Here is a 25,350-nt window from a genome sequence, read left to right on the forward strand (position 1 = left end):
CTGCAGGATACTAGCAGTATGCAACAAGTTAAAGTGCTCTGCAGGATAGTGGCAGTATGTAATGGGTTTATATGCTGGCAGAGCACTGAGCTACTTGATATTCCGGCAAGGATTCCATCTTCATCTAAACATATAGCTGAGACATTAGGAGTGGAGAAAGAAAAGTACTTCAATTTCAAGGTCTAGATTGTTTATGTATTGTTGGTTTTGTACACACCATTCCTTTCTGATATGTAACCTGTGTTAAACTATGGTAGATACTTTGAAGTCTTTTGTTAGATATTTCTCATGGTAAAATAAGTCACATCATTACTGCACTAGGTAGTACAGGAACATCCTCATAGGTCAGGATTTTCAGGTTTTGTACTCCCAGTCCAAACTGAAGCAATTCTTGAAGAAATGCATTCCTGCGACTACACAAATCATCACCGTGCCCCCATTGTGCTTAATTATAGGATTATCATCTTCAATTATGAAGGGTATATTCAGTTTTAAAAGAGGATGTTTTCATTTTTGTCTTCTTGTACGTGACAGGTGCATGTGGAGGGACTGTAACAACTGAAGAAACACCTTCGTTCCTCTTCTCACCGGGCTGGCCCATGAATTACAGAAATTTTGCTGACTGTGTGTGGCTTATCAGAGCTCCTGGATCCACTGTGGAGTTCAATATCCTGGCCTTAGACATAGAATCTCACAGTTCATGCAACTATGACAAACTTATTATCCAAGACGGTGAGATGTCAACCTTGCTCTTCTCCAATAGCATGCCATAGATACTCAAGGTCCCAGTACCTGGAATTCTCATGTTGATTGTGGTTATGCAATCTAGATAGCAATAAGAACATGCTCTAAATCAGTATTCCTCATCTATGCTGAGACATTCTGCTAGTTAAAATAAAACTAGCAAAGTCTAGCAAAATATTTGGTGGTCTATAAAAATATTTCTTAATCTATAGTGGTTTAAAGATCTTGAAAAGCACCTGCCTGAAAGCATGAGCCACAGCAACCAATAGGCAGATGTGAACTGATTTGGTTTTAACACTAACATATGTTTTGTTGATCTCAGGAGACACTAGTCTTTCTCCAGTGCTGGCTACTCTGTGTGGACAAGAACCTCCTGGGCCAATAAGATCAACTGGAGAGGCAATGTTCATCCACTTCATGTCAGATGCAAGTGTCACTGGAGCTGGGTTTAATGCCTCTTATCACAAAAGTAAGATTTGTTTATCTTCTCCCCTATATAAATGTCTGCCTTGCTGCTAACAACAGGGTAAGGAAAGAAAAGACTCTGGCATTTTTAACAACTGTCTACAATCTATCTAATTAATCACAAGACCAGTTATTCACATCTCATGAATATGCATTAATAAATGTCTGACTCTGCAAAAGTAAAATTTGCTATTTTTCCAGCCATGTAATACAGCAAGGCATGATTCAACCAGACCAGTGACTTTTCAGAAGAAAAGTGTATGCCTAATTTTACACTGACTCAGCTGAGGGGTGAAAGAATGCCCAACTAAGAGAGGGAAATAAATAACTCAAAGCATAGGCACAAAAGAGAGAGAGACAGACGCAGAAAGCTGTGTAAGTTCCAGCAGGAATGTCAGCAATTTCCAGGGGCACTCCTCCCACATACACCCAGGGATGATAAGAGATTCCTGAATGGGCTTAGGCACCAGGGAAGGTGTTAGGATAACAACAGGCAGCCAGGGGAAGTTTTTCTGACTGGCAGCTTGAGTAGGTGACAGCAGTTTGGTCCATGGCTAGTAGCAATGTACTCAGACAGCGTAACAATATGCTCATGCTGTGGGAGGTCCTTGGCATAGCTGTCTGCTTACTCATCTGTTAAGCCTGAGTCTCACTGTCAAGATGTTTAGTGTGTGTCATCTTGCAATCTACTAGCTTGTATCTGGGAGATCACTCATTGTGTGCATTGCTCTGTGCCCCTCAACTCTTCATACACTTGCTTCAAGATTTGCTTTTACCTGTCACATCTTCCTTGTAGGAGACAGAGTTTTTCTCTAAATGAATATGTGAATAGTTGACACTAATATTCTTTTCTTTACTTCAACTTGTTTTTCTCAGGTTGCGGAGGCTATTTGCGCACAGGCAGGGGTGTGATAACATCCCCCAACTACCCTCAGGACTATGGTCCCAATCTGAATTGTTCCTGGCATGTAGTAGTAACCTCTGGATTTATCATTGCTGTCCATTTTGAACAGCCTTTCCAGGTTAAGAGTGAGGATACTTCCTGCAACCTTGGAGATTATGTAGAGGTGAGGTTATTGGCTAGGTCACCAAATCCTCAAAGCTATTAAAGATACTGAATCTTATAGATTTCAGTGTCAGTAATGCAGCCCAGGTTGTCACAGGGTGGAAATATCAAAGAGAAATACCCCATACCTTATTTTTCTGTCTCTCTTATTTATTGCTGTGCATTAATTAATCACTAGGTTATTGTTTCCCTCTATGGCTGAAAGCATTGAGATGATGTGTGCTCAAAGTTTGCTTAAATAACGTTAGTAATTTCTCTTCTCCTAGCTAAAGAATGGGTTAGATAATACAGCCCCACCTTTGGTGCCTGGAAGAGGGAATGGACGGTTTTGTGGAAGCAGCCCCATCTCTACCATGTACACCACAGACAATCAACTGTTTGTGCACTTCATTTCTGACAGCAGGAATGAGGGTCCAGGATTCAAATTGAAATATGAGGCTAAGAGTCTTGGTAAGTCTAGGAAATAAACTTAAATTCTGCAACTCAATAGATATGACTTGGAGTTTGTCCTCTTTAAAGGATGTTCTTGTTGTAAGTGCCAATCCTGGTAAGATCAGATGTCTGTAAAAATGTCCTGTTTTCTTCTTTAGTGTTTGACTTCTGATCTGACACTCAGATTTCTCCTTTTCAAAGAGAGTGAGCTCCAGCTCACAGATCCTGGAGATACTAAAGTTAAAAAAAAAACAAAACCTTATGGGAACCCCTTTAGCAGGGAATTAGCATCTATAGATAGGAAGAGATTTTCAAAATTCATACAGGAAAGGAAAGAAAACCTGGAAAAAATAACATTATTTTGAACATGTAATACCCAGTGCAAGTGCTAAATGATATCAGGAATGATTTAGGCTAGTGTGTCTAGAAAGGTGGTAATATTTCTCACCAGTTTTACTCTCAGCTGAGAAAATAGCTTTCCAGAGGTAATATTTTTTGAAAGAATTAAAAAATGGAGACTCAGGTCCCAGGGATAAATCAGGGACTTGGCATTTGCAGTTATTCCACTCTATTAATGACACATGCCACTTGGGAGGCCAAGAGACCTCCTGTTAAACCGTGTAAACACAACTAAGGCAACCTGTCAGTCTACTCAAAATTGTAACTGCCTGTTTTCTGCCTACTTTTCCCTGCTGCCACAAAGAATCATTCTTAGCATCAGTGTAGGTGATCCATGAAGGGAATGGGTGAAGCTGTACAATAGTATCTCTACCATTTCAATTTATAAAACTTGACTGAAACCCTGTGTTAAACAAGTATTGCTAGAACATAGTGGGGGGTTTTGACAGGAAGGTTCTGGTAAAAATAAAGATAATTTTGTAGGGTAAAGGACCTGAACAAATCCTTATGTTTGCTCTGACTGGCATTCCTCCGCATTAATTATTGTCTCAAACAGACATTTCAATTTTTGGAAAGCAGAAGTGAGGAATGATTCACAGAACTATTGATGGGTCTGACTTGTAGGCTTTCTAGCTCTTGTGAATTGGGGTAGGAAAAAGGCAAGAAATATGTTTCCTGCTTGGTCTAGAAACAATCCAAGGAAGAGCTAATAGGAGTTTAATTCAGGGCCCTGAACATTTGGAAATGATGAGGGCTAGGTAAGCAGGAGCACAGGAACATAGCTTGTACTGTATTAAAATGTTTTCCCACAGTAAGCAGTAAAATGTGTTTGGTTTTGATGTAACTATATGACACCAAAAGGAAACTGTGTTGAAATGTAGTGATAACTCATATTTTTGATGTCTCACCCATTTCCTTAACGTGTTGTTTTTTATTGGTGATCTTTTCTTTCCCAGCTTGTGGAGGGAATATTTATATCAATGATTTAAACTCCAGTGGATATACATCTTCCCCCAACTACCCGAGCAATTATCCCCCGCATGCTGACTGTGTCTGGACCATAACTGCTCCTAATGGACATGCAGTAGAGCTGCAATTTGAAGATCAGTTTTACATTGAACCTTCACCGAAGTATACATCCGTGTTATTTTGCTTGTGTTTCTTCAGAGATTCAATTCTGATTCTTCTTTCCCTGTTACGTTCTCTAATTCCTCCAAGAGCACACTTCCAGATTTACAATCAAAAGTGGTTAGGAAATTTTTGGGAGAGATCGTTAAAATTACCAGGCCACTGGTATACATTCCTAGGACTTTGCAGTGCATGACAGAAATGAATATAACAGACAGAGAGGAAGCTTTCTGTAAAATCTGTGCCCTCTAGTATTTCATACTGAGATTTTCAGCCATTTTGACCCTCCGGTGCTTTTAAATCCAATGGATTACCGCCACAACAATTTGTCTCCCTTCTCCATTGCCTGTCTGCTGATTTGCAATGGGTCTACATGTTTTGCACCCCCTGCATCAAGCATAAAACAAGGCCTAGTTTCCAGCCGATGTAACTTCACTGGTTGGGCTCTGGGCCACTATACAGCAAAGGTGAGCCTCACTTGTGAGACCATGTCCAAAAAAAAAAAGTGGTGCAGAATGCAGAATCCCAAAGGTGTCCTTTCTCACTGGCTTCCCAGGACTCTGCATCATTCTGAAGGCAAAGCTATTGGTTAAGATATTTTGGGTCTTTCTATACCTACCTAATTAAGCCCCCAGATTTGAATTTATATTCCCTTAATCTGTCTTATATCTGTTCCTTAATTCAACAGTCATCAATAAGACTTAATAGGGAATATCCGCTGAATCTGAAGGCTGCCAAAAAAAAAACACATTAATGATGGTCACAACCACTTTATCAGTGCTGTTCATACCCCTCCCCAGACTTGCTTCTGTCAGATCTGATCTAATCATAGACTAGGCTTGCAATTAATCTTTCTCAATGTTTCTAGCACTTCTTTTGATTCAAATATTATGTAACTACCATTGATGATTAACTTATTGATTCTGTTCCAGTCACACTGCATGGAAACTGATCTAATTCACTACAGCCTCGTGGCTTTGTGCACATACCAAAATGATTTCAAACCATTACTGCTATACATTGAACAGAAAATTCTCTCCTCTTCTAGCTGCACTTCCAGTTACCTAGAGGTACGCAATGGCGCCGACTCCACTGCCCCCATCATTGCCAAGCTGTGTGGCGGTTTGATGCCAGGCTCACAGAGGTCCTCAGGAGCTGTCATGTACCTGAGGTTCAGGTCTGACAGCAGTGCCACACACGTGGGATTCAATGCTAAATACTCCATTGGTAATGCTTGCATTTATCAATTTCTCTGATTTTAAAGAAGATTTTGGTCTCAAGTGTCAGGCTTTTGCAATAGGGCTTAAATAGAGTCTATGAGGTGGACTGACGGATATGTGCCTCTTTCTATTAGTGTTAGAGCTAAGACATCAGAATCATCATACGGGTTCAGATTAGCATGTTCTGCACATAGCAAGAGGTGAAAACTACAGAAACGGGAATAGGAAAGTGCTCATAGATCTGCAGCAGTAGAAACAACGACTCGATAACCTCTCGTCAAAGACAACTATCAAAGGAGCAGTAGAAAAAAAGGTCAACATGGATAAAGTAATGTAACATGATCTGATTTTCAGCATGCAAAATTAATATCACTTTCATGACTAGGATCCTGAAGAGGAATGCCAAGATCATCTGAGAGTTAGGAATTTTGCTGATTGTGTTAGATCTCAAACACTTAAGCCAATGCAGTGAGCTGTTATATTTATGAATGTGAAAACTGAAGCAACTTGCAAAAAAAAAACCAACATTGTTCCTATACAAGGTCACAATTTATATTTGTCCATAACAGATTTACAGTATCTCAGCTGTATGCTGATCATCTAGACTCAGAAGAGCAGACAGTATGAACAGAACTGTTATTGCCATGAAAAGATTGTAACTAGCAGACACACAGAATACACTGTAAAACCCAATAAATTCCACCTGGGAATATTACTTGCTGTGACCCTTGGTATGATGAACTTATGTTTGGAGGTACAACAGAGAAATGAGTTTTCAGTGAGAGAAAATTAAAAACAAATAGCTGTTTCCCGAATTGTGCAAGGCACCAAGACATCTCAAGGAGTGGAATGTGAACAGGAAGGAATTGCAGGAAAGAGGAGTCTGAAACATAGCTCTAGGCCCAAACCAGCAGTAAACTTTTGTCAGTCATAACAAATTTAGATCCACATTTAGCAGGATAATTTTTTTTATAATGTTCTAATAAAGCTTTCCAAGATCTTCTAGTAAATATGGTCATGGGTAGAGATTAGATAGAGACCTTGAAATCTGTTACAGAGAGGAAGGGATGCTTGCAATGGAAGGGGGTGTGTGAAAAAGAAACACAAACAACAACCAAACAACCCAAACTAGGACTGGTTGAATTAGACGGAGAATGTGGAAGATTTTTAACTAGAAGGTGGTTCCTGTTTTGTCACTACAGTTAGAGAATAAGTCAGTTGTGCCTTAGCTTTAAGTCATGTTTAGGAGAAAGGTCATCTCCCTGAGGTCCTTCATTCAACCTAACAATGTTCTTCCTTTTGCAGCTCCCTGTGGCGGGACAGTGATAGGACAAACTGGCATCATTGAAAGTATGGGGTATCCTGAGCTTCATTATCAAGACAACCTGCTATGTGAATGGTTTCTGCAGGGTCCCAGGGGCCACTATCTTACCATCAGACTGGATGGCCTAGATATTCAAAACTCCTCTGAGTGCACAAATGACTTTGTGGAGATCCGAGAATACAACGCTTCTGGTCTGAAAATTATTTCTGTGTTTGTCTTCCCTTCCCTAGTACTACTATGAAACCTCAGCAGAGGTTCCTGAAAGCATTTCCCTTTGGGTACAGAGTGAGCCTTTCAATGTACAATATTTCCTTCTGTCTGCCTTGCTTGCTGAAGCAAAGTAACACAAACTGAATCCTTCTATTTCCCAGCAATAACTTGATTTTACTAGTTTACTCTGCCTGTCTGGTTAAATTGGAAATTGATCATTCCATATAAATATAAATAATATATTTATATAAAATTGTCTTTCTGTATTTTGTTTTTGCAGGAAATTTGTTGGGCAGGTACTGTGGTAATACTCTCCCAGATGCTGTGGATACATCTGACAGTTTTGCTTATGTCAAATTTGTAACTGATGGATCAATCAATGCCCGAGGATTCAGGCTGCGCTTTGATTCCAGTACTGAAGGTTGGATTTGTAAGATTGCAAGATAATTTCAGGGGAGCAACATACACCACAGACCATAATTGCACTAGTACAGCATATATTGTAGATCATTTATTCTTGGAGTGATGTATATTTGCTCTTAAATTTAAACGCTGGGGGAAGTCTGAATAGAGCTCTCTGATCACTACTTAGCCAAGCTGAAACTTTGAGAGGCAAGCAGTGTCCCGCTATAATGGATGTTGCCATCAGTCGTAGGTCTCACACAATGAAGCACACTACTCTACAACTTTTATATTCAGCAACCAGTTCAGGGATGTACTAGTGTACCCTCCCCACATCCCTCTTGATGAGGAGGTAGGTAAAGACATGCTGTGATTTTCCTCTATGTTATTCTGGCCCTCTGAGGTGAGTGTCATCTTAAATCTCCTTAAAACCAATAGTTTTTAATCAATAGTTTTTATGCAGAATCACAGAACTGCAGAGTCATTGAGGTTGGAAGAGACCCCTGGAAATGAGGCAGTCCAACCCCTCTGCTCAAGCAGGGTCAGGTAGTTAAAATTGCGCAGGACTGTGGCCAACTACGTTTTGAATGTCTCCAGGAACAGAGACTACAAAATCTCTCTGGACAACCTGTTCCAGTATTCAACAACCCTCACAGTAAAAAGTGTTTTCATATGTTCAGATGGAATTTCTTATGTTTCAATTTGTGCACATTGCTTGAGCACAATGACTTCAAAGGGTTGCTCTGATCAGGACTAAGGACATACACCTAAGGACATATTCCTGCTTCACACTCCTCTGTTCCACGTTCTTTAGTGCCCATGCAATACTTGTCCTGCCAATCCTCCTTAACTCTTTCCAGCATATTTAAAAGCTAAGCTGAAAGCTTCCTTGTTCTTCATGTTTGCTTCTGAAATAAAATAACAGAGGGGGAAGCAAACTCCAAAATAATGATATTCCACTCCCAGGACCCTGTTATGCAACCACAGAAGAGAAACTGTATTAGCAAAAATTTAATGCAGGTGGATAGACAGGTTAGAGTATTCTGCAGGAGTTTGTGAGGGTGAGGAAAGGGACTAACTGTCCCACTTCACTCCATTAAACTATATATCTGTATTTTAAAAGCAAACCAAGTGTAAGCTGGTAAATTTATACCATTAGTCTCAGAAGAAAAATGCACTCTGTACCCAAGTCCTTTAATATTCTTTGATATTTGATATTCATAACAAAGATAGGAAAACCACAAAATAACTGTACTGAAAAATCCCCGAAAGCTTTTTCTTTGCCTCTGTTAACCAGCGTAGGAAAAACACATCCTTCATCGTTACCCACTCTAACACCCGGCTCTTTCTGTGTAGCTCTGCCCAGTCATCTGAAAGGCAGAAATGTCTCAATCCTGCCACAGTGAGAGGCTTGTATCGCTTGACATCAAACCCTATGGGTTACTCAGGCTTCTGAAGCCTGTCATGAGACCTTCAGAGAAGGGAATATTAATAATTTGATTAAAAGGAGCTGCTATGGTCGATTAATATTCAACTACATTTATGGCTGAATGATAAAGACTGGCAGGAACTTACCTGTTTAGACAAACATATGGACAAGATGGGCATATAAAATCAAGCTCTCAAGATCTCCTGTATTATTGGGGTTTTTTGCCCTATAAGCAATGCTTTACTCTAAGACCAATATTTGGGTATTTCAGAATGTGGTGGGGATTTCACTGCCCCTGTTGGAACATTTACTTCACCCAACTATCCCAACCTATACCCACATAATCGAGTGTGTGAATGGAGGATCACAGTGGAAGAAAGCCGACGTGTGACTCTAACCTTTAATGATATGAAAACTGAAGAACACTGGAGGTGCTCATCAGATTATGTTGCTGTGAGTACTGGGTGTGAAGACAGAAAATGCTCTTCCTAATCCCTTTATGGAGCATTAATGGACATAATAGAGCTGAAATGTCATTTATACGTCTACATCTGGTTTTAAGACAAATCATAATTTAATCTGGGGAAAACAGATAAGTGAGAGAAAGTTAGCTCTGCAGAGTGTCTAAACTCAGCTGCTTGTTTTAGCGTATGGAAATTTTGGAATTGTGTTCCAGGCAGAAATAATTTGAATTGGCTCTTTATCAATTATGGAAAAAAGCTCTGGGGTTTTTGAAAGCTTTCAGTGTCTCTTCTCTGTGGACACAAAGTTCATCAGTCAGTTCCAGGTCTCTTTTGACTTTGGAGGTTGTTACTGCTGTTGTTACTTATTGTGGTCAATTAAAAAAAAATAAAGAGAAAAAAGCAGAGAGTACAACAAATGGCTACTACTGTATTGGACATTGCATATTCTGAATGAAACATAGGGAAAACCAAGGAAATTCTACCTATTTATCACCCCCATCTCCAAAAATATTGATTATGGTTATTTTTAGATTTTTGGTTCTTTAGTGCAAAAAAAAAATCAAACCTGGCACACAGAACTGGACCTAGTCAGATGTACAAATGCCGCAAAAATATAATTCCTCTATGAAATTGCAGGAATGGAAGATCTAGTTTAGTTTCCCATTTGTTCAGATCAGCAGTGTAAAGGCAGGAATTAGCTTTAGCATGACCAGAAAATAGCCCATGCACAAGTGTGAGGGGGTGAAGTAGCTCTCCCTTGTGATTTGTAGATGATCTTCCCCTTGTTTTCCTTCACAGATGCTTTAGACAGACCATGGGGAGCTGGCTTTTTATCGATTAATGAAGTAATGATCTCTTAAAGGAAAATCTGTCCTGCCAGCTTTTGTGCCTTCAGCACTCTAACATATTCCAAGTCTCACTGGGAAACATCATTTCTGCTTCGTTTGCACTGCTGAGATAGTAGTATGAAGAAGGAAATTAACTCCTAGGCTAAAGGCTGTATTAAAAAAAAAATGCAAAATGCATCTGGATCATCAAAAAGTGAAATGTTTGAACTAATCCAAAATACCCACCAGCACCAAATATTTTGGAAGAGATTTTTGGAAAAGCTCATGTTGGCTTTAGCAAGACTAAAAAGATGATAATTTCAAATAGAATGACTATGATCAGTAGCCGACATTATTAAATTATTGAATATATTAATATTAAGCTAAAATATAGTATTTTCCCAATCAAACTGTTTCAATTTCTGTTTAAAAGGAAAAAAAGAGAGAGAGAGAGAGGGCATGTTTGTGTTTTGCCAAAATAAGCAAGATATTTTTGATGTCTTACTTGAGAGTCTCATCTAGCCAAGGCAGTGGAAGTTTGTTTCAAGGTTTTGAGTAGATTTGGGAACTAACCTGCTGTGAAGGAGATCAATGAACCTTGTATTAAAGATATGAAGCACAGTTAAATGATAGAGGAAATGCTCATAAGACTGCATTTTGATCTCATAAGAGTTTATTTTGATCCAACAGGTTTACAATGGCCTCAGACAGAACTCGCCACAGCTGGCCAAGCTGTGTGGTGAGGTAAATCCAGGCACTGAGGTGAAATCCTCTGGAAACACAATGAAAGTCATTTTGGTGACAGACATGTCCCATGCAACTAGAGGCTTCAGTGTCTCATACACGTCTAGTGAAGATGCAGGTAGTGTGTGTTTTTAAATCAAGTATTTGATTTTTGGTGAGTCATTTCATAGTTAAAGTACTATGAAATGTACTAAGTGACTTAGACAACAAACCTCTCACACCTTTTTTTCTCTCTTCTATCTCTTTGATAAGAGTAGATAACTTATCTATAGTTACTTGACAGGATGTGAAAAAATAGCAAATCTCCGGGAGTTATGGACTTTATGTGCCTGTTATTTCAAATTGGAAGTGAAAAGAACCTCTGTTATGGATCATAGTCCTTACTCTCACTACTGATTTATTGTTTTGTACTTAGTCTTGAGTAAGAGATGGTCTGAAGTGGCCTTATCCCATGAAAAGAACCAAAAAGCAAAGTGCCATAGACAACTTGAATAATTCAAGTGCTTCCTTATTACTCAGGGGGGTACTTAATTTATTGTAGCTTGTGAAAGAGTGCAGCTAACCTACTTTTGCAAGCTCAGTCTCCAGAGAGGAGGCAGCTAGCAGAGCTTTACTACTACAGCTTTGAGTATTTTGAACTTGATTTTCCCCTCCAAGCATCCTACTGTAGATGAGTGTACTGCTCTTGAGGGTATGTTCCAGAAAAATCTGAGTCTAAAATTAGGTAATGGGTATGGCTGAGCAATACTGAACTAAAGCTGCAGTGGGATTTTATCAAAATTTTAAATAATGCTTGTTGTATTGATGCCACTGCTGAAATATTTTATTTGATACTGCAAATAATTGTTTCTTTGCTCTACACATGTGTTTTTAAAGACTTGCCAATAAATTCAAGAACACTAGGCAAGAGTTCTATTGTACACAGCAGTAAATTATAAAAAAGGAAGAAGATGGAAAAAGTTTTGATCTTATCAGTACATATGCTTGCTGACATGCGCATATCATAATAAACAGGGGCAAGATTTCATTTAATACAAGAATTATTACTGTTTTTAAAAAATCTTTTGTTTCTGCAGTTTGTGGTGGAACCCTAATGGGATATACAGGTGGCAATTTCTCTTCTCCTGGTTATGATGGTGTCAAAAATTACACGAATAACCTGAACTGTGAATGGACCATTGAAAACCCCTCCCACTATAATTCATCCATATATATCTCTTTTGAGGATTTCCACTTGGAACATCACCAGGACTGCCAGTATGACTACCTAGAGTTACGAACAGGTTTGTATGTTCAGCAGGAGAATGGATTAAGCCTATCAAGATTCCAGTTGTGCAACTTGTGTTTGTGCCAAATCTTGTTTGTATGTATTTGCAGAGAGTGATTGTTGTAGGATCTGTGTGTTTGAGAGAGTGTTCACATGGATGCCTTCCATGTTGACTCCTAGACCAGGAGTGGGATTTCACTGCCAAAGCAATGGATGCATGGATTTGGTCACCCTTTCTTTCAGGGGACAAAATGGAAAGCTAGATAGGTATCTTTGGGGGATAAATTGTCTTGGTGGTTGCAATACACACCTGACTCTCTCTTTACAAGGGAGAATACAAATTTCACTTCTTTTCCCTTGAAAGACAGCAGTTAGGAGAAGTTGGAGTCATCAAAGCAATTTATTTGGTCCACAGCCCATTCTTTTCATGCTCCTGAAATATCTCTAGGGACAACAGCAGCAGAGTAAAGAATGCTTTCACTATGCATAGCCTCTTGGCTACATTCCCACTTCAAATTCCACTTTTGTACTCTATAAGATGATTCTCCAAAAACAAATCCATTTTTTCTCTGAAACTGAATCACAAAATACAGACTAAAGCATTTAAAAGGAAAGCAATCACAGGATTAATGCACCAGTAATATCTCTGCATATTTGAGCATCTTTAGCTATCCATAAGAACAAGCAATGGGAAATGTCATATGAAAGTCGATCAGCTCATGCCAAGAGTAGCATGAAAGTTTCAGCTGTCGTCTTCACTGAGAGTCTGTATCTGTGAGTCCCAGAGAGATCAGGTTCTAATTTACCAGGAAATTGTTTCTGAAAGGTGGTGGTGGTGGGAGGTTTGAGAGCAGGGATCTGTTCCATTCTTATTTGCATTTGTTTGAACAAGAGCTCTTGGTTGTATAGCATTGGTTTGTCTAGTGTAGAGACAAAGCATGCATAGCTGCCTAGCCTACCAATTCCCTCCCATGTATGCGCTGGAGCTGGGAAATGATAAAAAGAGAACTCAGAGAAAGAAATAATAAAATTTATCTCATCTGTTACTCACCAGTTCCCACTACTCTTACTTTATTGTAAGCCTCAGGCCTCCAGCAGACACAATCAAAGGAAAGCAGAAAAAATGTAGTAGTATTCTGCTCTATAGAGTTTTGTCATCTAAATAGTAATGTTTATTTTGACCATATTAATGGATCTTCTGTTTCACAACCAGTCTTATGTCAAAGGCAGAATGCTGTAATTCAGCTGTGTACGCTGAGAAGTAACATTTAATGAGCACTGAAATGCAAATAGTGCAGAATATCACTAAACTCAGGCAGGTGCTGTTTAAGACTCTGAACACCGCAGATGTGAATTTGGGAAAGGTCCAATTCAACAGTAAGTCACCCGAGAGACCCCGAATGAAACTGAGATGTGTAAATTTCTTTTGAGTTACCTATACAACACACTTAATGGTACTGAATTTAAAAAAAAAAAAAAAAAGAATTGAATTTGTGTGTTCACTGAGAAATATTTACTCTAAAAAGATAAAATAATTATTTCAAATTTCTTAGGGTGAGGCTTTACATTAAGTTACTAAATTATCAGGCACATACATGTAGTCTGTACGTGGTAGTACAGCCAAGCATATTGCTACAGGGAAATATACTCCTAACTTTTGGTTTTCGTGGAAGACTCTTGGTTTTGCCTCTCAGACCATTCCCTTCAGTTTGAACCAAATCTTACAGCACAATCTTTCTGTTTACATTTTCTGTTTATCAATAGTCTAGATCTCTGGCCAGTTGGCCATTCCTGAAAGCACTGACTGGTGTCACTTTTCACACTGTAGAGACTGCGTAACCTGGGTTACATCTGTCACATAGTCAATCACCTTGTAAGAAGTGCAAAAAAGAAAAAGTACACTTCACATTTTAATTCTCAAAGTAGTTATCACTATTTTTTCTGAAACTATAATTCATCATGAACGTCTTTTGCTTGTACAGCTCAGAATAATTTTTAGTGCATGTTAACAACACGGGTTTTAGCATTTCTCTGTGTAATTTTGTCGTAGTACATTACATTAATAGAATTTTATTATATGTCACCTTTTATCCCTGTGCTTGAAGGCATTTCAAATGGTGGCTGTGTCACTATGTATGACAAAAAGATGAAGTTACTCAGCCACATTACTTGGAATAATTGTGAAAGGACTTTGAAGAGTGCCCAAAGTTTCTCCCTCTTGCTCTACTGCCTTATTCACAAGAAGAGCCTGCCACTCTGCATGGAGCTAGGAGCTGCTTTTGAATGGAGACTTTTATGACTAGCAGCTTGCTGTTATTAGAGAAGCAAACTTAGGAATTACATTGCCTGGATGTCATCATGAGAAACACTATTACACTTATTTTTCCTTCTCCTGAGAATATATCAGTAATAAACAGAAACTGATACTTCTACCAATGTGATAAGAGCTTACACCAGCACGAGCAAACATTCAGGGTCACAGAAGTGCAATGGCCTGCGTTGTGCTTTCCTTTTAGATTTCAATGACTTGAGCAAATTGTGGCTTTTTTTTTTTTTTTTTTTTTTTTTTGCCATACAGAGAACGGCATGTTGAGCTCCCTAGGAAAGAGATGACCACTATTAATATTGTAGTGACAGCTTGTTCATGGATGAAGCACATCCCTATATGGTAGAAAACTCAAAATCCCTGTTGACTTTAACGAGGATGTCACAAACACACAGGCTCAATAGGCTTCCCTGTGATCAGGTCCTTGGGCCACGTCTTCCCACTGTTCTTCCTCAAAGCATCTGTGGTTTTGGGGCACCTTCTGTGTTTTCAAGTCTGATGTGCCATACAAAATTAAAGTGTGCAGGATGGCAGGGAGGGGACAGAAAGAGCCCAAGATATTAAAAGGACCATTAATATAGCTTTGGAGAGAACTTCCTCTGCATTGAAATTTAGATCTCAGCAGTGAACTGCAACCCTCTACCTACAGCCATAATCAGTTATTAAGTGTGATATGTACTTTTCTCTGTTTTCTAGGCAAAACAAAACGAAATGCATGTTTGCCCTATGCATTCCTTTATGTTATTGTAGCTCTTTTAGGATTCAAAAAGTGTATTTTTTCTTTCTTTCCACAGGCTATGCTGATGGAGAGCTAATAGCCAGACTTTGTGGTCAGGCTGCACCATCTGTGCCACTAGTCATAGCTGCCCCCCAGATTTGGGTACATTTTGTAAGTGATGAAAACAGAGAAGATAAAGGATTCCTAGCCCATTACACATTTGAAGGTAAACGGCTTGATAGACTGTTGCCCTTGCTGACTCAGGCACTTCTGGGGAATGTTGCTGTTCATTTGGTGATATTGAAAATATACACTACGGGATCAACTCTGAAAGTCCTCAAAAGTTACACAATGCCTACCACTATTCATATCCATCTACAGCAAACATATGCTAGCAATTGAATGTTCAGATTTATTTTCTGCCTCACTGTTCCCATTCCCCGAACCGCATTTGAGTTTTTGCAATGCAGTGCAACACACAGAACAGCTGGTTCCTCTTGGGAATAGGGATGTAACAAGTAACACCAGCCAAGTTTGCCTTGCTTCAAATAGGCCTCCAGAGTGCTACCATGGCTGAAATGCATTCTGCTGCTTGAACTTTTGCACTTATTTTGAAATCCACTTAAAACCATATCAGTGCAAATTACACCACTTTGCCGTTTACATGCCAGCACAAGTATTCTTCCTGTCACAGCTGAATTTAGCCTTGGTGCTTATCTAGACACATCAGCAAGTTTTTGACTTGATTGTGTTGCTCCAAGAATGGCACTGGTTTGCTTAGGAGTCTGAGAGAAATAAATGGAAGATAAGAAGGAAAAGACAGCTCTAAGTGTCAGCTGGCAAAGGTTTTGCAGAGCTATATTAAGTATCAGAAAAAAACGCAAAGTTTCAAGGTCATTGCATCTGTTTACTCACTATTCAATGGCAAAGATTTTAAAACTTGGGTTTTCCCAGGTAAATTCTTCATCCTTACCTATATGATTTCAACTTAAATATATTTTAGTACTATTACAAGCTGAATAAGCTTCCACTCATTTGATTATAGTGTTCAGTTCCTAAAATGTATTGAAATGTTACTTTTTTTTTCCTTCAGCCTGTGGTGGTATACAGTCAGGTGAAAGGGGAGTTATCTCAAGTCCTAACTACCCAGAGCCTTACAGCAACCTGAATCACTGCTCCTGGCTGTTGGAAGCCCCTGACGGTGAAACCATCACTGTGAGTAACACAATGTCATGATTGTGTGCACAGCTGGCAGTGCACACACTGAGGCTGAATTTTTTTAATCTCTGCAGAAAAGTTACAAGCCACTAGAAACTTACTTTCATGTCTTAATGGTTAGTCTGGAAGATAAGAAGATTGCTGGTACAAATCACATCAATTGGATGCTACTCTTATTTCCCAATAACTATTAATGGGCTGCCTGAGGTGCTACTTTCTTGAGCCAAACTGGTGAGAGACCAATTTAAGCACCTTTATGACCGAACAGTGCTAAACTTCACTGACTGAATTATTTGTATGGTCCTTTGTAGAATAGGTCCAATCAGAGACATTTGCAGTCCAGGTCAGAAAAATATCTGAAAAGCAATTTTGTAAAAACACATTGCAGATTTTAATATGTAATGTCTTTCAATAATTTCCCTATCAGGTTTTCCTTATTTACAACTACAAAGGTATTTCTTAGAAATGCAAGCCCATAGTTAGTCCTAATTATTCTGTTGCACGCTATTCTGACCACTGCCTAGGTACTTCAGGGAATAAAGGATTATTTTAGTAGAGCACAAAATTTCTATTTAATCCATGAATTTGTTTAAAGCAGAACTAATCTTAATCAGATGGAAATGGATTTCTATTTTAAAAGGACTGAGTACCAGCCGCCTCGGTGAAGGCAAACTAACCTTTTCCAATATAAGCTGCCAGTTTCAGTTGCTGGTAAATTTCCAGACTTCAGGCATTTGAGCTAAAGTTGTATTTGGTCTTTGCCTCAGGCAGAGTTCTTTTGGAAATGAATACACACAAAAGTTACAGGAACTTTTCCACAAAGATCACAATTCTGGAACCGGTAAAAAAAAAACCTTATTGGAAGAGAGCCAGGCAGTCATTAGTGTAGATCAATATTTCAATTTCAACAAATCCAGGAGTCTACTGGATCAGCAATCTGAAACTTTGAACTGGAAATCCCACTTGTGCATATCACTTCAAAGACAAACGGCATCAGTGCAGGAGGGAGACAGGGTCAGAAGCCGCCCACCCAGCCCAGTCTATTTATGTGATGCATCCAGGCCCACAGGAACAAACCACGCAACTGTTTCTCTCAGATTTAATGGAAACTAGCATTATTTTTAGCAACTGTTAAGTATTCTGATTCAAAATAATAGGAAAAAAAAAATCCAAGGCTTTCTGCTTACATGGCTACTTATATTTGAATGTGCAACTTCAGAATTCACAACCAGAGCCTTGACAGCAGGAAAGCGGTTCAACAGCTGCACATATTCAAGACCGTTTTGAAGGACATTCTTAGCTTCAAACATATGGTTAAGTCCCAATAATGCCAGTTTTGAACTTGTGTATTCCTCTTCCATTTCTGTCTTCATAATAAGTAGCTGTTGTTACGTATAGTGGCAAGACTCCAAGCAATACTTGCAGGAAAGCATCAAGGTGCAGTGAGGGTCGGAAATCAGAAATCATTGTGCTAGGATGGCTACTGGATCTGGCTGGAATTGCTCTAACCCTTCCACTGGTGTTGCTGGTGTTAGCTCCTGAATGTCACTTTTGTGTGTTACAGCTTACTTTTACAGCCTTCCATGTTGAAAATCACTCCCTGTGTAAGTGGGACTCTGTTACTATCCTGAATGGCGGCTCTCCTGGGTCTCCTGTCATAGGAAAGTATTGTGGAAACACATCCCCTGGGACTATTCGTTCTGGTTCCAGCAAGCTAGTCGTCATCTTTAATTCTGATCACTCAATTCAAGGAGGTGGCTTTTATGCAACATGGACAGCAGAATCTCTAGGTAAGAGAAAAAATACTGATTTTGTCAGGTCTTACATAGCAGTATGTCATGCTTATACAGCACTTTTGAACCACAAAAGTAAGTAGGATTCCTCCTCTTTAATTAAGTTTGCATTAAATAACAAAAGAAATAAATGCCAACATCTTCATTATTCTTCAGAGAAGCAAGCACTAAAAAAGTCAAGTATTAAACCATTCTTTTCTGATCTGACACAATGAAATAAAATTTTGACTGATTTTTTACTTTTTAAGTCTCCCACTGGCAGTTTCTCAATGTCTGTAAACTGATACCGTACCCATTATCCTCCCAGTGGTGGTATCTATTGTCAGTGACTATGAGACATTTCATTTCTTGAATAACAATTGTTTCACAGTTTGATTTGTTTTAAACACTTAAAACTAGAAAGAGATCAGTTTCAAAACAGAGGGCCAGACAGAATTTCTCAAAAATCATACGTGACAGCAGCTAAAACTCTCCCACCTTAGTGGCGATGTTGGTACACTTTTGAAGGTGGCACACATGCAGGACATTTTAAAAGCTGCCTTCCCTCTATTGAAATTATAATCTCTCTGGATTTAAAAAAAAAAAAAAGGTAGCTCACCATTTGAACACTGTCCTTCAGGAGGTGACTAAAGGCAAGTGTAGAGGTACCGGCTGCTGGCAGGGCAGAATTTATTGTACCCTCCTACCTCAATACAGAGCTGGCAATGTGTTCCCTAGTGTCACCTCCAGCTGCAAACCTTCTGGCTGATGCTGATCAGCTTTCCATCAGTTAATGATCTAGCAATATTCACAGTCAGTTGATGGAATATTCTTAAACATATCAATATTCTGTGCTTGGGTGAATATACACTGTCACTTAAGTAGGTTTATGACACTGTTCCTTGTTGTCACTGGGGTTTCATGTGTAAGGAAGGCCATTCTTCAGTGATGTAGTAGACATTAGCATACACATGTTATGTGCATAGTCACTATTCTCACTGTGAAAGGAGATTTCTTTTTTTATATATCTGGTTTTCTTTCCTTGACTTTCTTCTCCTTTGTCCACTGAGAATCTCTGGGTTTACATTCTGTATGTGTGAGCAAAACTTGGCCTCATATCCTTCTAAACACAACTGCCATTTCTAACATAGAAGAATAAAAGATAAAATCTTCTTTTTAAAGCTAATATATATTCTTTAATTAAGAGAAAAAAAAAGGAGAATGTTATTAACTTCTTTTTGCTCTTTATTCATCCTTTTACTACATTGTCTCTGAAATAACAATGGTTGCTAGTACTGTACACATAACCCTAGTAAATTATTCTTGGCAGGGTATTTGCAAGTATGTTTCAAATTAACTAAATTTATCATGTATAAGAACATGAGCTGCCACAGAGCCACGACCAGCTATTCCCTGTTATAAACGAATCTGTTAACAATTTTTAAAGGCATGTTTTTCAGCCCTCTCCATAATCCCACTGAGATCCGCAGGGCTGCCTGGACTGGAGGAGAAGTCACCATTTTGCCCTGGGTAAACGGATGTAGCTTGAGTACGTTCACATGTGGAACTGCAATATTTGCATGTTGCAGAGTGAGAAGAAAAAGGATGAAGCAGTAGATCAAGCTTTTTTTCCCTAGAGTGCTTTTCTGAAAGGCTTTCAGTCATGATGTGCATGCTGTGGGGTGTGGGAAGGAACCTGCACAGTCTCAAGAGACGCTCCTCCTTAATGTATTTCAGAATCTTTCTCTCTAAGAACTAGTCACTTCCAATTGTCAGGAGTGTGTAGATGGACCAGAGCAAAAGGGTATGAACTGGCAAGGAGAAGGAGCTTGTGAAGAAGAGAAAGTGAAGTAGAAATAGAAACCTTTTCTAGAGTGTAACTACATCACTGCTGCAGGGGTGGGAGAAGGAAAATTAATTAAAAGAGGGGTAAATGAAGTTTGAAAGGGTGTCAGGGCTCTCCTCTTTCACTCTTGCAGCCACAGAAGCAAGCAGCCATTCAAAGCTGACTCGAACAGGAAATATTTGAGCATTTCTCCCAACTATTGCTATTTTTTCCAGGATGTGGTGGAATCATTCATTCAGATAATGGTATGATCAAGTCTCCTCATTGGCCTCAGAATTTTCCCATGAACATCAGATGCACATGGACCATCATTACACATGAAAGCAAGCACTTGGAGATGAACTTCCACAGTAACTTCCAGATTCCAGATAGCAATGGAAGCTGCCAGAGCAGTTATGTGAAGGTAAAATAATTGTTGGCATTAGATCAGCAGAGCAGTGCTTTAAGAACTCATGATTCTAGAATCCTATTTTGCAATTGTCACAGTTAGGACTGTCAAGGCAAAAAAATTAGGAAATATAAACTGAAGTCCTTGAACCAATACAATTTTCTCTATGCCTTTAGAACTGCCTTGTATTTATTTTTAATTTTGATCACTTCTTGAGGTTCCACCGCCAGCAGGGTCCCATCACCCTACATGCTGCCCTAAAAATGAAAAATATGGGAAAAGTACATATTACTTCAGAACTAGGAAATAATGAGAAAATATAGTGTAATGAAAAGATTTTTTCAATTATTTCAGTGAGTAAAAAAAAAAAAAGTCACAGTATAATTCTACAAAACTTATTTGTAAGTGTAAAAATTGTCCAAGTTGCACTAATCCTTCTTCTTTTAATCTCAAAAACCAAAGATAGCATTCTTATCTTTCATAGGTTGTAAAGAACCACTTGTTTTAAAAGGAATAGAATGGAGTGGACATGCTTTGAATTTTTCAGTGTAATTTTCTTCTCAGGCATTTGGCGTATGTTCAGTGGTTTTGTGCTCATTTTCTGCACAGCAGTATAACTCCTACATAACATAAAGGGCAAACATAATTTGACAACATGTAGGAAGACTTGGGCAGCTGTAAATCTGATCTATACCTACTAACTTACAAACCACAGTTGCACTCATTTTTTAATATTATGGAAAAAAATACTATTAGATTTGTCTTTTCATAGACTGCTCCACTGATTAATTGATGTAGTATGTTACAATAAATTTCACTAATATGAAAATCTTAATGGCACCCAGCAAAAGTGCTCTAATTTCAAATTTCTAAATTGTCCTAAATGACGTGGGCAAAACTATGTCAATTAGAGATTTTCTCAATAGACAAAAATCTGAAATTTTTAGTGATGTCCACCTCCATTTCTGAATGTCCAATTTGAGATGTATGCAGGTGGCTGGGTATGAAAAAGAAGTGTGGAACATGTGTCAGTTTCTTCCATTCCTTCCAAGTTGAGCAGCCAAAAAAGAGGAATCAAAAATCAGTAGTGACTTTGAAAAACCTTCCACTAGACCAGGTCACTCAAAGCCCCATCCAACTTGGCCTTGAACACTTCCAAGGATGGAGTATCCACAACTGCTCTGGGCAACCTGTTCCAGTGCCTCACCGCTCTCATAGTGAAGAATTTCTTCCTTATGTCTAATCTAAACCTATCCTCTTCCAGTTTAAAGCCATTACCCCTTGTCCTATCACTACATGTCCTCATCAAAAGTCCCTCTCCAATTTTCTTGTAGACCCCCTTAGGTACTCCTAAACCATGATAAGGTCTCCTTGGAGCCTTCTCTTCTCCAGGCTGAACAGCCCCAACTCTCTCAGCCTATCCTCACAGGAGAGCTGCTCCAGCCCTCTGATCATCTGCGTGGCCCTCCTCTGGACTCACTCCAACAGGTCCATGTTATATATAGTATATGGTATAAAACACCAGTAAAAATCCTGTTCAAACACATCGACAAATACTAAATTTATTATTTGAGCAAATATTTTTTTTCTTTTTTCTTAAAGCAGATGTTTCAAATACTTGGCAATAAACATTTTGATCCAGTAAATTATTTAAGCACTCAGAAACATGAAACATTTATGTCTATGATTCATTTTATATGTGTTGAAATTCAGTTCTTAAACTGTACCTCTCAAGTACATGTTTAAGTAATCACCTGAAGAAAGTTTCACTTAAACACCTACCTAAACCTTCATGCGCTTCTTGAATGCATGGTTTAATTAAACTTGAATTGGCTATTGGTACAGTTGAAGTAATATTTTTTTTTAATTGTGTATTTTTATTTGTTATTTTTGTCAATTATATTATTTTGTTAACTCTTTACATGATTGATACTAGTCATTGAACAAGTGAATGCAATGTAACAAAAATGGGAATGATTTTTGATTAGCAAGACAAGATATTAAGGATCCAGATCTTCCAGTTTGGTGCCTCTATATTACCCTAGCATGATAGCTTTCATTTTTATTGACATTAATAATGTAAGGATTGCATTTAATAATTAATTGTATACGTAGATATTCATAGGGTGTATGGTATGGAGATAAGTTAGCAGAGACAAAATGGAAGTAGGTAATGATGTGCATAAAATATTTTTTTCTGGTTCTCTGGACTTGATCTATGTGTGCTCTGCTATCAGCAGGGGTTGGAGCAAACCTCCAGATGCCCTTCAGAGGTCCCTGTCAACCTAAATTATTCACTGTGATTCACTCCTCAGAGAAGTCTTTTTGTCTCCACTGACTGTAGAGTGAACAGAGAGTGACTAGCTCCAATTTAGATTTCTCAGATTCAGTGTGAGATGAATCCTACTCTAAGTCTATGGAAAGAAAAATTGCTTATGCAATTCCTGATGGTTTTCCACAAATTACATGGGCTTTGAAAGCATTAAACCATTTCCAATCTGGGCTTTTCAGGTGTGGGGAGGAAATAATGAAGAAGCAGCAGCTTTGTTAACCACAGGATGTGGAAGTTCAGCTCCTGATCCTGTTGTTGCGCCAAACAATGTTGTAACTACAGTATTTCAGTCTCAGGATGCTCCTGGGCCAGGATTCTCTGCATCTTTCATAAGCAGTAAGCAATATTAAAGCCAGATGGCTGCTCTGTTAGTCCATTTTGGATTAGTTTGATCTGTGTGTAGCAATTCAGACCTCAGTCCAACAAGGCACTGAAGCCTCTGCCTAGCTTTTGAAACCAAGAGTTTCCTTACTGAACGCAATGGAGCTACTGTATGCTTCAGTGTTGGCCTTGCCAAAGATCCTCCATGCAAAAAGGATCTGCTCCTGCTATAGAATTTTTATCTCTGTTCTTCTTTTCAAGGCATATGCTGAAACTGCAGTAATTTCTCCTGTGTATGGTGTAGCCCATGCCCTTCACATAAACTGCGCTCAGGAGAAGAAATTACTCCTCATTACCTGCTCTGGCCTTTGCTTTGCTTTACTTTGTTGCATTTGCTTTTCACATAGCTCAAGTGGCACTTCTTGGGTGGGCCTCTCGATTTCTTTAACCACGGCATGTGCTTTGTGACGTTAAACCCACCAGAAGTGTAGGAGGTAGCACTCAAGTGCCGTTGGGTGTTTGAGTTTTTTGCAGGATGCTGCCAAATAAAACCACTTTCCCTTCACTGGACTCAGATTAAAACAGAGAGAAATTAAGTCCTTAGAGGAAGACACTGCTGAAGTATACAGAATTCTGAACTGAAACTGCTTTTGTTTTTGTAATGTCTGCACTAACAACCAACAGCCTCTTAGTGGAGACAATCACAGGCTTCATATGCCTGTTCCTAATCTTATACCAGCATTTCACTGTGCACGTGAACAGTTCTGTGTTCTTGAGAAGTTCTGGGTGGCAAACCTTTCCTGCCGCTGCATACAGCAAAGCAACCCAGAGATGGCCCTACAGCAGACTGCATCCTTCTGTCTGTCAGACATGAAGCAAGAATGGCACCACTTGGGCTAACACGGGCATTTTCAAATGAGGCTAAACTGCTGATGTGCCCCAATAACACCCCATCCAATTCTCCTACATTTGTATGTACTAAGGGATTTTGAAATAAGCAAGATCCAAACCCGTAAGAACGGCAGTGCTGTGTCCTTCTGGTCAGTGGGCTAAGGGGCTACGGTCTGGTCTTATCCAAGACACTCCAAGATGCTGTGTGAGGCTGTAGGCGGGAAGGCCCTGTTTCCCAAAAAAAACTGCTCTGTGTGTGTGTAAGACTTCCTTTTGCCATCATGATATATACTACTCTCCCTGCTCTTTTGACCAGCTTCTTAATGAGAGATAATGTCCTTGTGTACATTATTGGTTTTCTCACTGCAAAACCAAAATGATGTTATCACCTGGATTATAACTCTGTTTTATTTATTTATGTTTGCAGGATGTGGAGTAAATCTGACCAGCCCTACAGGTCGTATCATTTCTCCTAACTACCCTAGTCAGTATGATAACAACTTGAACTGCAGTTATATCATAGATCAGGGACCACAGTCACTGGTGATCCTAGAGTTTGAGACTTTCCACTTGGAAGGTAACTGGTTCTTCATCATTTCAGTATGTACTCTGAAGTGTAACTTTTACTCAAAAACAGTGTAATAAATAAATAATTTACAAACATTTACAGCAATAGTTTCCAGGGTTCAGTTTTGTGGCACTGAAGGCTTCCAGAAGAGTGAAGACAGATCTCACCTGTTGAATTTCTTGCAGCAATGAAGATAGGAATTTGCCAGATGATTGGAGTATAAGAGTGATTGTGGCCAGTCTGGGTCTTTGATCCTGCCTTTTTTTTTTTGCCATTGAGTCTTATAATCTTTTTGATCTTAGGCCAGCTGTTTTGCTTTTCAGTGCTTCTTTTTACTTAAGAGATAAAATGCATATAAATATACTCAGGTGTTTTACAAGATTGTACGAACCTATAAATGTGAAACCAGGTGAAGTGAAAACCTATGAAAGTTGTTACCCTGTATATATACCTAAGAACAAAAGTTCCTCCTGAGATTTTCAAACTTGGCAGCATTTAGCCAAGAAATAACAGGTATAATATCCTAGTCTCATTGGTGTAAATCATAAATCTTGCCCAACTTTGATAGGATCAAATTTTTATGGGTGGAGATGTTATGATAACAAACAGAGGAATCAGTATCTCCAAACTGCTTGGGTAGCATCACATAGTTTGAGGCCATCTTAATTTGATTCCCTTGAAGTCACCTAGACAAAAAGATTTTTGAGTAATTTATTACTAAGCTGGGATATGTAATTTGATTTTTTCTTCACACCAAACATTAAAGCCAGAATACAGACTTCTTTTATTTTCTTATTAAGTTTTCAAACTGTTTTGTATTCAAAAGTATTCTGGTCCAAACTTAATTTA

The 25,350-nt window shown here is 38.9% G+C and overlaps 1 protein-coding gene across 1 annotated transcript in view; it reads left to right on the top strand.

Annotated features, from left to right (window-relative positions):
* The window catches only part of CUBN (cubilin), a 148,106-nt gene that overhangs the window by 94,601 nt on the left and 28,155 nt on the right, over positions 1 to 25,350 (top strand). Inside the window, exons 40-56 of the mRNA XM_086741510.1 lie at positions 535 to 732; positions 1,067 to 1,213; positions 2,086 to 2,276; positions 2,542 to 2,725; positions 4,063 to 4,237; positions 5,283 to 5,461; positions 6,760 to 6,969; positions 7,269 to 7,409; positions 9,091 to 9,272; positions 10,801 to 10,972; positions 11,931 to 12,137; positions 15,242 to 15,391; positions 16,259 to 16,380; positions 17,948 to 18,173; positions 20,217 to 20,404; positions 22,901 to 23,057; positions 24,361 to 24,510. Of these exons, the coding sequence (XP_086597636.1) occupies positions 535 to 732; positions 1,067 to 1,213; positions 2,086 to 2,276; positions 2,542 to 2,725; positions 4,063 to 4,237; positions 5,283 to 5,461; positions 6,760 to 6,969; positions 7,269 to 7,409; positions 9,091 to 9,272; positions 10,801 to 10,972; positions 11,931 to 12,137; positions 15,242 to 15,391; positions 16,259 to 16,380; positions 17,948 to 18,173; positions 20,217 to 20,404; positions 22,901 to 23,057; positions 24,361 to 24,510 (2,979 nt within the window). The remainder of the gene's footprint in view (positions 1 to 534; positions 733 to 1,066; positions 1,214 to 2,085; positions 2,277 to 2,541; positions 2,726 to 4,062; positions 4,238 to 5,282; positions 5,462 to 6,759; positions 6,970 to 7,268; positions 7,410 to 9,090; positions 9,273 to 10,800; positions 10,973 to 11,930; positions 12,138 to 15,241; positions 15,392 to 16,258; positions 16,381 to 17,947; positions 18,174 to 20,216; positions 20,405 to 22,900; positions 23,058 to 24,360; positions 24,511 to 25,350) is intronic.

This window comes from Chlamydotis macqueenii, chromosome 2 (assembly GCF_036417535.1).
Source record: "Chlamydotis macqueenii isolate bChlMac1 chromosome 2, bChlMac1.mat, whole genome shotgun sequence".
Taxonomy (NCBI): Eukaryota; Metazoa; Chordata; class Aves; order Otidiformes; family Otididae; genus Chlamydotis; species Chlamydotis macqueenii.